Genomic DNA, 15368 nt, shown 5'->3' with positions numbered 1-15368 from the left:
AAGATGTAGAAGAGAGGAGTGCTGATCTAAAAGAGGTGGGGGGGTTCATCACTATAAGCAAGAGAGGGAGGAGGAAGACGAGGAGGAGGAGGAGGAGGAGGAGGAGGGGGGTAGTGTGAAGGGAAGAGGGGAGGAGAGAGGGATGGAGGGAGCGTCGGGAAGGGAGGGGTTTAAAGGGTGGGCTTGTAGTCATTGTCAGGCTGCGAGTAAAAGAGGGAGAGGGAGAGAGAGAGAGAGAGAGAGAGAGAGAGAAAGAGAGAGAGGTGCGCCCAGGCAGGCAGGCAGACTGAAGAGCGTGTGTGTGCGAACTGGGATGAGTAAATGCACTGGGCGGCTTAGCTGTTGATACAGCCAGAGAGAACGAGCGAAAGAGAGAGAGAGAGAGAGAGAGAGAGAGTGTGTGTGTGTGTGCACGAAAGCGAGAGAGAGAGCGAGAGAGAGAGAGAGAGAGAGAGCGAGGGTGAGAGAGAAGAAGAAGAAGTGAAAGGGAGGAAAAAAGGGAAGAAAGAAGCAGAGAAGAAAAAAGGGAGGATACAACAACTACAACTATGCTGTGCTGCATAAGAAGAACCAAACCGGTAAACTGCTCTGATTTGCTTCTATCCGTATTTTCTTCTGCTCTTTCGTGTGACAAAAAAAAAAAAAAAAAGATGCATCTTTAAAACTCTGAACTTTGAGACTGTTGGTTTGTAGTCAGATCTGTTTTCTTTTTTTTTACTTGAGGTTGGGGGTCGGAGAAAAATGTTGGTGTGATTTCCTTTTTGACTCGGGGGGGCCCGGCGTGCCTTATAGAAGTCTACCCACAGAGCCCAGACACGCCTAGTTAATGTGATTATCCCGCATGAATGGATGTTGCCACAATGCCTCTCAGACCTCACACTGTACTCGCAGTGAGGCACAAGGGCTGTAACTCGATCCTTGGGCGGCTGGGCATTCCCTCATATTGATCAGGCACTTGAAAAAAGTGGAAGATTATTGAAAGGCACTCGGCAGATTCTGTATTGTCTCCGCTTTCAAAGCTGGAACACTCCCTCTTTTATTCAGGAGCCCTCTTCTGAACTCAAGCACTGGTCCATCACTGCTAATGATGATTGATATTAATTGGAGCAACCTATGTGCTCTTAATTGACGCCTTTCATACGGGAGGTCTTGGTATCTTTTCCCTACTCCTGTTACCTTGAGCAGAAATGGGTGACACAGGAAAGTAAATTTCCACAGAGAGGAAAAAAAAAGGGCGGGGTACAGGATTGAGTGAGCAGCACCATCATGTCAGCGGCCTCGGGGGGATACAATGGGAATAAATGAGACTAAATGGATTATCATAGCCCTCCAGCTTTATAAGTGGATGCTGTCAATGGAGGGTACTATGGAGTGTGCACTCGTTTAAAGGGTGTGAAAGGGTGGTGTTGGGTAGTTTCGAGCAACCCATGGCTGTTCACAGTGGCAGCGAGTGATAAAAAGGAAAAAAAGAAAAAAGGAAGGTGTTGCATGGAAGCGGGTGGGTCTGGACAGTAGAGAGGAGGGTGGCACTCTCCTGTGCTTCACCCTCTTGTATTTCAGCTGCTGTCGCTGGGGTTTTGTGTGTGTGTGTGTGTGTGATCAGGGCCGTTGTCCCTGCTGCTATCTCACACCGAGTGCGATTTTATCGGACTCCTATCACACTGGATACTGATGGCACTTGATTGCTTCTTAAATGTTAGTCTGGATGAGTCACATTAGCTGTGGAAGGGAGGAGAGAAAGAGAGAGAGAGAGAGAGAGAGAAAGGAAAGCCAGGCTTGCCAGTTGCAAGACATGCAAGGCAGAGCAGCAGCAGGATGCAGAGAGGCAAAGGGGAGAGGGAGTGTGTGCCGGTGCACATGGAGGTAGATGAGGGGAGGATGCAAGAGGAGGTAGAGTGAAAAAAAAAAAGAAAAAAAATGAGTGAGGCAGGGAGGGAGGGAAGCAAGGTATGGGGGAAGGTAGGGAGAGGCAGGCATGCAGCAAAGCAGAAAAAGGAGGAACAGGAATGAAGCTACAGGGAGGCTACAGCCGGCAGGGATCACGGTGGTGACACGGTGAGGGATGGTGGTCGGAGGAGGCGAGCAGGCGCGAGGCTGAGCACGATCAAGGAAAAAAGGGAAGCCGGCACGCTGCACACTGCAGCCATGTGGGTGAGGCACCGGCTTTTCCAACAGAACGCTGTCGCTGCCTCGAACGTGCGTGCCTCACCACGGGGAAAAATATCCCCCCGGCCTACAAGCACTTATCATCCTGCTTCTGCTTCTGACGGGCAGAGGCATTAATGAATCCAGGCAGACTCTGTGGTCCTCATGGGTGGATGAGCAAAGAGCATGTTTTTTTTTTTTTCCTGCTTTAAAACACGGCTATATCGCTCTGGGTGCTGCCATTGTGAAGTGTTAAGTGCTGTTGCAACATCTCCACTATGGGAGTGGCTGCTAGCACTTCATTTAAGTCTCCTCAGTAGCTCCCACTCTCTAGGTTTATCTTTAGTTTGTAAGCAGTGAACAAATTTCCCACCACCTTGTCCTCACCCCGGGAGTCTGGGAAAAGATCAAGGATCAAGCTCAGGTCCAGGTCCTTCTTAAACTCTGGTCTTCCTCCACCATCGGGCCTACCCGAAGTTGCCATTTGCCCCATCAATCAGGACTTCAAATCCCATCAGTATGTGCTATTCTCCAACTCCGCCCCGACTCCATCCCTAGCACCAGGACTGAACCTGCCTGCCCTGTCTCGCTCTGCCTTCACTTTCAGCTTGAGCCAAAACCAGCACTCGGCCTGCTACCTTAAAGATGATTATCTCCTCTCATACTGTGGCTCCTCGTGCACTCAATGCCCCCATTCCCCAACGCAAAGCCCGGCTTTAGCAAAAACCCCAGCCACAGCCCATACTTCCTGCCAATAGCCTATGGCTCCCCTCCACCTCTGCTTGCCCCTCTCCTCATCCTCATCCCCGGCCCCGGTGAGATCAGTGGCGATTGCGGAGCCTTTGTTCAGGCAGAGAGTCGGTGTAATTGAATTAAAGGCAGCTCCAGAGGATGTAGTGACGCCGGCATATGGCCGCTTATTAGTTGCTTCGGAGCATCTTTCCCAGGCCCCGCTGTAAAAGAAACAGTGCATCCTTTAACATTGCACATTAATTCACCGTCAAAGGACAGAGAGGGGGAGAGGGAGAGAGGGAGAGAGGGAGATGGCGAGCAGGGGCTGTGGCAGTCACCACCTGAGCCCCCCTCTCCTCATCTGCAGGAGATAGAGCTGGCTAAAAGGGTGTGGTGCTCCGCTGTGTCTGTGTGTGTGTGTGTGTGTGTGTGTGTGTGTGTGTGTGTGAGCAAGAGAGAGAGAGAGAGAGATAGAGAGAGAAAAATGAGTGGGTAGCAGTTTGCTCAGCGAAGAAGAGAGCGAAAGACGACAGAAAGAGGAGGAAGCAGAGGGAGATATTCAGCAGTTGCAGACAGCAGTCAGTCTCTGCTCTGTGGTGTCTGGATGATGTTTTCCTGCAGAACAGCAGACAGCCGTTGAGATCTTGAAATCATGCTGGGTTTTTTTTTTTTTTTTTTAGAGAGCGAGATGCCATTGCTGGAAGTATGTGTGCCACGAGCAGGGTGGCTAATATTATCTCTCCGCCTGCTCAGGAACTGTGGCGATGTGGCAAGTGTTTTTGAGGGGGGGGGGCGTTAGTCCATTTGATTTGAATTGGCCAATGCACTAAATCATATATCACACATCACATACAATATCTGGCTTATTAAACACGTATCTCAAATAATTACACATGAAAGTGACTTAAATCCAATAAATTAAGCAGCTGCACTTGTTGGGCGATGTTCTGCACCTCCATCGTTACAAATGCGGATATTACCTTTAATACTTCTCTCCCCTCTTGCTAGCAGTGCTCGATCCCTGGGCTGGGCGGAGTGGCGTGGTGAAAATGGAGTCTCCCGCTTGAATGGGTCAGAATGCATTTTCAGAAAAAACAAAAAACAAAAACACGATTAGATGCACGCCTGGCATTAGTGTTGGAGCTGTGGTTCTGTGGTAATTCAACCAGCGTAAAAACCCCACCGCTCCGCCGTGTCGTTCCCCCATTCCTCCCCCTCCACCCCCGCCTGAAACAAGTCCCTAATGGCACCGGCGATGAGGCAGTGGGAAGGTGGCGGATTGTTACTGTGTGTCACCATTGGGGGATGGTGTATGTGTGTGTGTGTGTGTGTGTGCGCGCGCGTTTATGGAAGCCATTGACTCTCGGGTGTGGTTCTCACGACAGCCGGTGCCCACCCAAGGACAGAGACGGACGGGGAGGGAGCTCAGACTGCAGCTGATAGACACATCCGGCCATCAGATAATGTGCTGAACATGCTTCAGTGCGGCCGTTCATTACCTCTACCGAATGACACCCGTGTGTTTAGATAAACTAACCTGTGAGCCATTGTTCGTTTGGACTCTGAACACGCAGGTGGCAGCCATTATTCGTCACCTACACGTGCTCAAGAGTCCTACAGCGAGCTTTGAATGTAGCTACGTTATCACACTTTTACTATAAGAATTTGCAGGAGGATTGCATAATGAGTTTTTTTTTTTTTTTGCAATCAGGCTAGAAAATCACTTCTTTTTTTTTACTGGAAACAATCAGCTCTACGCCGGATAGTAAAAACAGCTTTCAGCGGTTAATGTAGTGAGGAAAAAGAAACACAGTGGGCTGATTTGCGATAAATCATTTGATTAACCCGATAATGCAAATACGACGTCGCACCGGCCCATGAACGAGTGAATGGAAGAGTTGAAACGGTCACCGAGTCTTGGTGGGAGATACTTAAAGGGAGTGTGCCTCCTACCTTCGGGAGGTGCTGCTGTATTTATGAATGAAAATGTGTGCCGCACAGACACCGAGCGGAACAGCGCCTGCAGGAGGATACGTGACCAGGGTTCAGTTAGCAGTCAGAGTCTTCAAGAAGCACCCCTTAAGAGGATGTGCAGTAAATGCTCCTGTTTAGATCCTATGAGATTTTAATGTAGCCACTATCTCGGCCATTAACCGCCGGTGCACTGTATATTAAAGCGTATCAAGTTTGATATGACAGGTCGAGGCCTCTCGGCGCTGAATGCTACGGCCCGCGGAAACAGTCAAGAGCAGTCGGAAAAATCACAGCGCAGCACTTCTGAGGGATGATGCATGGACGCGTATCAATAATGCAAATAATGATGCTACAGAGTTGTGGTCGAAACCCCCCCCCACCCACCACCAACCCCGTCATCTTGCACTGATATGAGATCACCTGGCACTCTGCTGTGATTTTATTACATTTGCACTCGAACACACCCAGATCGCTAAAGTAAATGACATCCCCTCCGTTCCAATGATGATGTCATACCCCCATATTCCCAGACACTCTCGTCCACCACTTTTCCCTTCTCTCTCTCTCTCTCTCTCTCTCTCTCTCTCTCTCTCTCTCTCTCTCTCTCTCTGTCTGACTCATTGTACACAGCCGGTAAGTAATTCTATTTAGAGTTAAGTGCTTGGGTCAATTTTTTGGCAATTCTAAGCACCCATGAGATCAGACATAATAAAAGCCCAAATAAGTCACTGGAGACCTGCATATTATTAAGAGCAGAGGGCGTGCCGGTGGGGTTTTGTCTGCTGCTATCATTTTTATTAGCAGGACACTTGCTGAAGTTTATTTCCACAACTTAACAGCTGATCGCTCAGTCAACAGCTTCAGGTCGGCTTTTAAATATAAATCACCATATCTGCGGCGCATTACAAAGCCCCCCGGAAAATCTACTGTCCCTCCCACAGCTAGCAGTATTGAACGTTTTTTTTTTTTTTTTAATATAATGCTGCACAAAATTGCTTCAGGACGATGGTGATATTAAGAATCGGAGGAAGGCCTGGGAGCGGGATTTACACCCTGACCCCTGGGAATGGCATGCGAATAAAAGGTGGAGGAGGTGGATATGGCGACACAGCTGTACCTTGGCCTCTCTGCTCCAATATTGGACTGACACACTGACCCTGAATAAGACATGTTGGTTTAGGGCCTCCGGCTCATAAATCATGTCGCACGGACGTGATTCCTCACGCGGGCAGCTGTCCAAGTCGAGCCTCGCATCCAGTGTAACGATGCTATTAGAGACAGAAGGTATCAGGAAATGGACTGATGGACGCCGCTGTTCCCTGGTCGCAGCTCCAGAAACCTTTTCCACTGAAATGCACTGACCTTAAACAAGATGCTGGTGCTGCTGCTCAGTGACACACACTGCCAGCATTGATACACAAACACACATGTAACCCCTTAACCCCCCCCGCCCCAACCCCCGCTGGACCCATACTGCGCCCTGCCCGCCGCATCACAAACAGCCCCTCCTTCGCCACACTGATTGCTCTGCCTGATTTACGAGTTCCTATTGGCCGGCTCCCCTGAGGGGTCAGGTGCACTGCCAATCAGGGTGACATACAGTCTTTCATAGCACCAACCAGCAGACAGCGCCGTGATGAGTTAGCACTCTGGTTGTCAAGGTAACCTTTGATGGTTGGGAGGGGTATGGCAGTGAATGCTGAGGAGAGTCTAGCAGGCAGCCCGTTCCCTAGCAGCCAGAGATGGAGCCGGAGAAAAAAGCTACTGTACCTAGAGAATAGAGGCCGGCTCATTATTTTTTGGGGAAAGCGCTTCAGCTTGTGAATGCTCACATTTCTCTGGTTACAATTTTGAGGCCGTCACTGAGCGCAGGCGACATCCACGAATGCCACGGAGAGGGTTGCGCATTTAAGTTTAATTGTTCACTAAATCTATTTCGGCGAGCATTATCAAGAGGACAATATCAACCTCATGTCTGTCTTCTGGATTGAATGACTGCAGTAAATGCCCAGAGTCATTTGCCGTGCCCCAAATCCCAGTGTACGCAATTCATTATGTGGAGACAATTCGACCCACACACACACGTCTGTTATTCTCCTGAATCACAATGGTGCTAAATCTCTTCTTCCCAGAGCATGAAATGATAAAATGCTGTGTGTTCATCATATTGTCAGGGTGCTTTTACACCTGAGAGGACAACCCCCCCCCAAAAAACACTCGAAACCATTCAGTCTCCGCAGTTTTCACATCTTTATCATTTGGCTAACTGATGCTGCACTGCCTTGCATGCTTCTTTGACAGTTTGCGTTGGCTCCATGTTGCTTCTTCACGTTCATTTGAGGCACACGTTTAAAGCTTTTGATTGGTTGAATCCGGGAGTATTTTCACCTTGATTTGTTTGCCTGTTCATTTTGAATGTACTGATTCATTTTGTTTGCCACTTTCAGTGCTCATCGTTCATTCCTTTATTTGATTTGATTTTCTTTTCATTAGATTTTTATGACTCATAGCACAACCCACTATTTGATGGACAGCTACTGTATGGACCCAGTTGCCGAAGGTAATACCATGGAACCCCTTTCAATATTACATTGTGTGCTGTCCTGTCCCTAACCCTGTTCCTCATCCAGTCCTACACTTCTACTCAAACCAGTCCTGAGACCCTAACCCACCTTTTCCCAGTCTGCAATTCTCCAGGGTTATAAATACACCCATTCATGAGTTAACTAATAAACCAGCTCTCATAGCATATACTTTGTCTTTTTCTGACCTTTCAGCTCTTACCATGTTGTACTTATCTTTGCTAGGATTCTAAACCCAAATAAAAGTATGCCAGCATGATATTCTGGGATGATCATCCTCAAGCTACATACCCCCACAGTAGAAGGATTACTTGGTTTAGGCATAACAACCAGTATAATTCCTTCCTGGTTTCCAGTGGACCTGCACGGTGGCTCACAGTATGTTAATCTGCTGTATTTTCTCTTGGCTACCAGGTGGAGAAGAATGAGGAGGCGGACCAGAAGATTGAACAGGATGGCACCACCAACAAACCCGAGGACAAGGCCCACAAGGCTGCCACCAAAATACAGGCCAGCTTCCGTGGACACATAACTCGGAAAAAGATGAAAGATGGAGAGGAGGAGAAGGAGGGAGACAGTCCTGCTGCTGCCGAGGAGGCGACAGAGGGAGCAGAGGAGGCAAAGAAAGCAGAGGGAGAGGAGGCACCTGCAAAGGGGGAGGAAGCTGCAGGAGAGGAGGCCAAGAAGGAGGAGGAGACGAGCCAAGCCAAAAGCCCAGTGGCAGACAAGCCAGCTAACTCTCCTGCAGCTGCTGCTGCCTCTCCTGCAGGAGCAGCGACGTCTCCTGTAGCAGCAGCACCCGCTGCTGCCTCTCCCACGGCTGCCACAGCGCCCTCTGAGCCCCAGAAAGAGGAGCCAAAGGCGGAGGAGAAAGCTGAGGAGAAGCCCAAAGAGGTGGAGGCCCCAGCAGCGGCAGCCAAGAGTCCCACCACAGCCACACCTGAGGAGAAGAAGGAGGAGAGTGAAGAGAAAAAGGAGGAGGCCAGACAAGCCGATGTGCCTGCTGCTGTCAGCCCGACAGCTGAGAAGGAGGAGCCTAACCAAACAAAAGATAAACAAGGTATGCAGATTATGGTGACGCTTTTAACATCAGTTCATCACAGACGGATTGACTAAAATGCTATGAATGCTTGTGTGCATGTAATAGGTTTACATGCACAAAAGCACGTGCCAAAATAAAATAAGACCTGTGTCCCTGAATCAAACACTGCACGAGGGCACTGAGTTCAGAGACGAAAATAATTCCAGACACACTCGCCAATCAAGAAGCAATTACTTACTGTAAAATACTTCTAAAGAAGAATAGGTACACTTTCCTGCACTGTGCTTGGCAGGCAGGACAGGAAATAACTGCTTGTCGAGTCTTTGGAATTTAAAGATCTTTGGCGGTGCTCCACCATTCACTGGTTAACATAGACACAGCTCAGTATTAGATTAGACAGCCTTGTATCTCAGCCTCTGCGAGATGGAAACGCCATACTGATGAGGTGGAGATTGGGATGGAGAAGCAGGGTTGAAAATGATTAGCTCTGGTAAAGAATGATGTTGCTCAATGGGCTAGATGTGCCATCATGATAAGGCTGAACATATCAGATGGGTTCACGTGAATATCATTTATTCAGATTAAACCACACATAGAGGTGAAAATAAATATACATATACATATAATAAAATACTGTTAGATCCTGTTTATACATAACAGCAGGCGAAAATATTTGCTAATATCCCGGAACATCAGCTAATAGAGTTCAAAGCACACCACTCTTGAGGAAAATTTATAGCTGAGAAGGCTGGAAACTGGAAGGCCATGAAATTACATTCTAACACTGATACAGTAAACTCTCACAACATACATTTGACATGATCTCATATTTCTGGTCCAAGGACTCTCAGACTAGGTCAGACAGGTAGTTAATGGAGCATGCTCAGTCTCCAGTAGGTGGGGGTGTGAGGTGGGAAACACACAATCACACACACATGCACACACGCACACACACGCACCAACTGGAGAACTACAAGGAAACTAGGTCACCTAGGCAGCACTGTCTCCCTGTTGTCATAGTTACCACCTCGATGGGATAGCTGGCCTGCATGGAGCAGAGCGGGGATAACAGGTGCTCTGATTTCAATGAATGATTAATGATCCCTACCGGTCACGATCTGCACCGGGGAAGTCTGTCACAAACAAACACTACTTGACAAAGAACTGCTAATTAAGAATCCGGCGCTGGCCACAATCTGCTTTACCAACTGAACTGACTCAGAGACAAAATGAATATTTATGACAAAGTCACTTGGTTGAGGTTTGTCAGAGCACAGACTGGACTCACAAGGGCGGCAGGTACGCTGATCTGACTGAATAATTCACGAGGCCGACGGGGTATGATCCAGATTCTCCATCAAGGCTAGTCCATGTCACTGGCTTCACTTAGTTACATCTGACCAAGTTGTTAACTGTGATAGTATGATGCCATAGCACTGCATAATTACACAAAGTAATATCATAAAAAAATACAACAATTACTGTAGTCTTCTAGATTGAGTCAGGGACATAATCAAAAATTGGCAGTAGAAAGGTAATGACAACTAGTAGGTGGAAGCTTATCAGGGGGTGTTTTAATAGTCACTTACATGTCTTAATTGTTGTTGCTGCCTCCAGATTCAGAGACACACAGTGCTGCAGTGTGAGTCCAAAACTAAACAAAGCAGCTTCTGAAAGCTGTCTTTGCTACAGTCTTTGGTATAGTGAGCAGCAGGGCCTGAGTTGATCTGAGGGATCTACCAGGGACATGCTTTTTTTTTTGTCTGATGCATCATAAGACCTAATCTGAGGAAAGTTCATTGATACAATCATGGACAGGTACAAGAAAAGATTATTCCCAGTGACGGGACCCGGTTAAATCTCTGGCAGCAACATTCTGTATAAGCTGAAACTGATTTAGATACTTTTGGGGGAGACCTTTGAGCAGTGCATTGCCAAAGTAAAGCCTACTTGTAATAAAAGCAAGACTGTCTTAAACAACTCATATGTGGCTGAAAAGTTAAATTAGAATGAACATAACACGCAAAGTTATATTTTGTCTGAGATGTAAAGTGCTGAAATAGTATAGTGAACGTGAGGCACTTTATTTTCCTATGCTCTTTTGGACGACGATAAGTTTTAGAGCATTTTGCATAATCTATAAATTGAGAAGCAGTTCTCAAGGGGATAAAAAGGGCTCAAGCCAGCAGGATTGACAGCCATGTAGAGGTGGGTGTCATCTACATAGCAGTGAAAATCAATGATGTGCTTATGGATATCAAAGACTGAAAAGTAGCAGGCTCAGGACAAAGTACTCCAGATACTCTGTCTTTTCTTTCTCAGAGGAACAAATTCATTGCAACACCCTTGCGTCAGAAAAAAAATTACAAATATTAGGGGAAGACGGGAAAAGTGGTGTTTGTTCACCAGTGTTTTACCATCTCCACTTCCTGTTGGCACCATCAAAACTAAACAAATGCTTTAGTGAGTTATATATAATTTGCCAGAGATAGCAGAGGTGATACTGATGTCAGAATGCAAGAAATGAAGGGTGTTGAGTCTGTGAATTGGGTGAAATTGCATTTGCATTACTCAGCTCAGTGACCGTGGTGAAAGACACTCTCAAGTCTGTCATACTTGGTGACAGGCTAATTAGCTCTTACCTGGAAGATCATGCTGTCTCGAGTCTCTCTCTCTCTCACACACACACACACACACACACACACACACACACACACACGTACATGGCTGCCCCACTTCTCTGTCTGTCTCTCTCTCTCTCTGCCTCGCCCTCACAGACACTCTCACACACACTCACACCCACAGGCACGCACTCCATCACCCCAATCTCCAATGCAATGATGTCATTCTCTGATGTCTCCCCTTTCTATTAAAAGAGTATGAGATCATCTTGGTCTGACATCACCGCTTTCAGGGCACTTGAATAATAGGCGTGGGCAGAGACAATAAAATGAAGGTCGCAAAAAAGCCTTGACTGAACATTTGTACGTTTTATTTCATAGACAATAGTTAGATATAACATATAGCTACAACATGTTTTATTTCTTTAACAGCGAAATAATGTACAGCACAGGATTCAAATATAGTGATGCAAAAACATAACGAATCAGATGGTACTCGGAAAACCTGTTTAGGAATGGCTTTGTGATGTGTCATGAAATCTTATTCAGCAGTATTTACCTCTTAGTAAGACACTGCTGGATATTGATGTAGTGCAATACAACGTGGGCATCACACGGTATCAGATGTGACAGGCCGAGACGCTGCTGTTAGCATTGTGATGTCAGTTCAAATGCTTCATGGGTCCATTAGGAGCACTCTCTTCCTTCATTATTCACGCGGCCAATGTGGGACTTACTTCAGACATGCCGTCTCACCTTCTGAGTGACAGGCCCGCAGCTTTGTCGGAGTTGACGTCTTGTCAACAACATGGAGTTCCATAGCTCCCTATTTTCTCTCACACATTATTATCAGCAGTTTCTGATTCGATGCTAGCTTTTTCGGGCAGAGAACCACTCGGAGGTGAAATATTTAAAACATCAAAAAGTAGCAGCTGCCACGTGAAATCTTTGATGCTCAGTATCTCAGAAGACCCAGATAGAGCTTTATTATTATTCCAACCTCCCCATATAAAAAAACCCCTCCTCCCCGCAGACTAATTTCTCTCTTCCTCTCCACTCTCTCCAACCCACCTTTTTATCTACCCTGTCCCCCTTCTCACCACCCTTACATCTCATTTTCCTCCTCTCGCTTTGCCTCCTCACCCTTCCCACCCATCCACCCAGATGCTGCAGAGGAGTCTAAAGCAGAGGAGGCCACCCCGGCAGATGCAGCGGCGGAGGCCACCGAGTCCAAGGATGACTAAGGCAAAGTCTAACCTAAAGAAAGCAGAATTAAGAGTATGAAGAATAACACAAAAACAAAAATCTTAAAAGGTTGCTCTTTGCCTTCCCAATGCGAAGGCAGTCCGTTTCTATTTGTTTGTCATTTTTTGTGTGGCAATGATTTTCTCATGTTGGGGGAGTTTCCAGTGTGAAGTTTTTTGGCTCAAGCTAATACCATGAGGAAGTGATGGCGATGATGGCGATGATGATGATGATGATGATGATGATGATGATGATGACGATGTTGTTGATTATGAAAACTGATTGTTACCTTGATGATGATGATGATGATGATGATGGTGGTGGTGATGATAAAGGAGGAGGATTTCATTTGGTACATCTTCATTATCCATTGTAAAAGTGAATCAGTGGTGGAGTGAACTACGCTACCAACTGGATATTTACACATTTAAATGCATTGTGAATGCGCCATAGTTCATTTGCATTGCAATGCACTTTCTTTGGACACACATTTTGCGAAATAAAATCTGTACTCCTGCAAATGCACGCACAAAAAAAACAAAACAAAACAAAAAACACGCTGGTTTTAAAAATGCATCTCGAGTTCTCGACACGGTACAAGTGTACTGAGAGCACAGCAACATAGGTAATGTACTGACACATGGAATGGATGAATAGAATGTATAATTAAATGTGTGAAATTTCCAGTTGGGCAGCTTTATCCTGAATCCAAAAACCACATGTAGGACAAGACTATTACTCTCTCTCTATTCTGCTTGAGTCATTCAAGCTTGGTTTACACCCCTTTTACAAACCCTGTTTACTCAAACATACAGTAAAGGACCTGTTGCTATTTAAATGACATGATCATATAATAAACTATAGAAATCTGCTATAGAATTGATGTAACTGGCTCTTACATTGACGACTTGTGTTCTGCCAACCAAAACGTGAGAACAGTAGCATGAACCATCGAACCAGATGCATGATGGGAACTCTCCCTCTGAGAGGAACTTTTTCGCAGTCACAAAAACTTAAGAGGTGTGGCGGCTTCTTTTTGATGTCTTTGGTGTTGTTATGACAGTTTATATGAATTGGAAAAAAAAATACTCTTGCACTGATGTTACGAAATACTAAAAAAAAAAAAAAAAATGTGAAAAAAATACCAAACAAACGAGCAAACAAAAAATACTTTTCCCATGTTCCAGTGAGTGCAATGTCCAGTTTCAACCTTATCAAGGAGTTCAAACTTGTGAGAAAAAAAAATATGAAAAAATAAAAAATGGTTTCAATGTCTGTTTTCAAAATAAAGCAAATGTGCCAATTACCATAATAAACTGTGGAGTTTGTTTGATGCCATGTTGAATTATGCTGCTACTTCAAAGGGCTGAAATATGTCTGGGGGCAAATAAAAAAAAGTAGATCAACTGAGAGTTAGATGAGAAAATTAGTACCATTCTCTTGTTTGCTAGTGTAATATGAGGCTACAGCCAGCAGCTGGCCAGGTTAGCTGACCAAAGGGCTGGAAATGGGAAAACAGCTCGCCTGGCTTATTGCAAAGGTGTGTAATGTGGGGATGCGCTCTTATGAAACCACAGTTAACATGCAGTAGCCTGAATATAACCTGGATAATACTGTATGTGTAGGAATCTAAAGGCCTTTATACACTGGAGACGTGAGGAAAAAACAATACAAAAACATGCAAAATACTCACCTGCAGACATGTTGCATCACTATTCACACCAGCAGCAATGCAAATTTGCAACACGGGTACATAATTGCATTAAAACGATATTTACCACAGACCAAGCAAAGCAGACACTGGCAGGAACATGGTGCCAGCTGGCAGAGCTCAGAGACAGCCCCGCGGGTCTCTGGGGTCACACTGCAGAAGTGACTGGCTCATTGACAGGTCAGGAGAGGTCGCACTAAACAGGTTCATCTCAGCTGCCTGTCCCGGGGCTCCAGTCGGGCCTCAGCATCAAGTCAAAATTGGCATTTTTGTGTAATTTGGTGCCCACTACGCTGTCTGAGCGCAACACCACTGTTGTCAATACAAATCCCAGCTCTGTAACAGTTTGTCAGACGTAATGTAGGCTCTGACTACAAACAGAACCCATTATCACAATGCGGCCTATTACAAGTTGTTGTACCATCACAATGACTGTGAAGCAATTATCTTGAGGGTAAAAAACATTACATTACATGATGTTGCTCTAAGATTTGTCAATATGTTAAAACACTAAAGCTACAAACCAGCCAATGAAATTGAGTCAGTGGCAGACCGGCACCTCCCGTGTTCTGTGAGGTAAAATGACTGTTTTATCAAAGTAGCCTGGTGCATTTAAAGAGAGCACAGATGGACGCAGCAGTTTTCAGCTCCCCATCTGGAAACCCACACATTTAGCAGTCTGTCTGTGTGGAGCAATGGAGGTTACTCATCCTTTGTCTCGCTGTCTTTATAATTTTGTGTTCCTTGTCATATAATACCGGGTGATGACAAACACAAGCAACGAGCAGGCCTGCCACTGTCATGAGCTGCGAAGGGAGATCAGCGTTGCGCAACATGACAGGTTGATGCCCTCGTGGCGGTTACGAAAGCTCATCAAAATCCCAAATCGAAACGAAAATCATATTCAAAGTCATATTTACTTTCTGTGTGAATGTGTGAAAGATGACATGAGTTTTTAAAACCACTGATGTGCCAATTAGTGTGTAAAAGTCTTCAGGTCTGATTTCTACTGGTTATCTTACATCTCCCTAATATCAGAATAATATAATGATGCCTGATGCACACGCTGGAAGTTATAATGGGACCCTAGGGACTTCTTCCTAGAAAGCATAGTTCAGTACAAATGAAATAAATAAAATAAATAAAAATAACTCCAAGGTTCAACATAAATACCAGCCTGAGTCTCACAAAAGTTGTGTGACCTTCACACTAATGAAGCCGGTGTGCAGAACAACCAGTGCAGGATAACCTCTCTCAAAAGTTTCTTCCACCCTCTCCCTTCTGAGTCACATACTGTTCTACACCTCCCTCCCTCT

At 45.9% G+C, this 15368-nt stretch overlaps 1 protein-coding gene across 1 annotated transcript; it reads left to right on the top strand.

Moving 5' to 3' along the window:
* The first annotated feature begins 240 nt into the window (after nt 1-240).
* Nucleotides 241-13653, top strand: gap43 (growth associated protein 43). The gene is made up of 3 exons (XM_037117608.1): nt 241-578; nt 7848-8493; nt 12261-13653. The coding sequence occupies exons 1-3, from the start codon at nt 549-551 to the stop codon at nt 12338-12340; spliced, it is 756 nt and encodes a 251-aa protein (XP_036973503.1). The 5' UTR covers nt 241-548; the 3' UTR covers nt 12341-13653.
* Nucleotides 13654-15368: the final 1715 nt, after the last annotated feature.

The sequence above is a fragment of the Acanthopagrus latus genome, chromosome 2 (assembly GCF_904848185.1).
Source record: "Acanthopagrus latus isolate v.2019 chromosome 2, fAcaLat1.1, whole genome shotgun sequence".
Taxonomy (NCBI): domain Eukaryota; kingdom Metazoa; phylum Chordata; class Actinopteri; order Spariformes; family Sparidae; genus Acanthopagrus; species Acanthopagrus latus.
This window is presented reverse-complemented; position numbering and strand designations above follow the sequence as displayed.

Coding starts and splice junctions, on each gene's coding strand:
- gap43 (XM_037117608.1), top strand. CDS start 549: ATGCTGTGCTGCATAAGAAGAACCAAACCG. Junction 579..7,847: donor GCATAAGAAGAACCAAACCG/GTAAACTGCTCT, acceptor CTTGGCTACCAG/GTGGAGAAGAATGAGGAGGC. Junction 8,494..12,260: donor CCAAACAAAAGATAAACAAG/GTATGCAGATTA, acceptor CCATCCACCCAG/ATGCTGCAGAGGAGTCTAAA.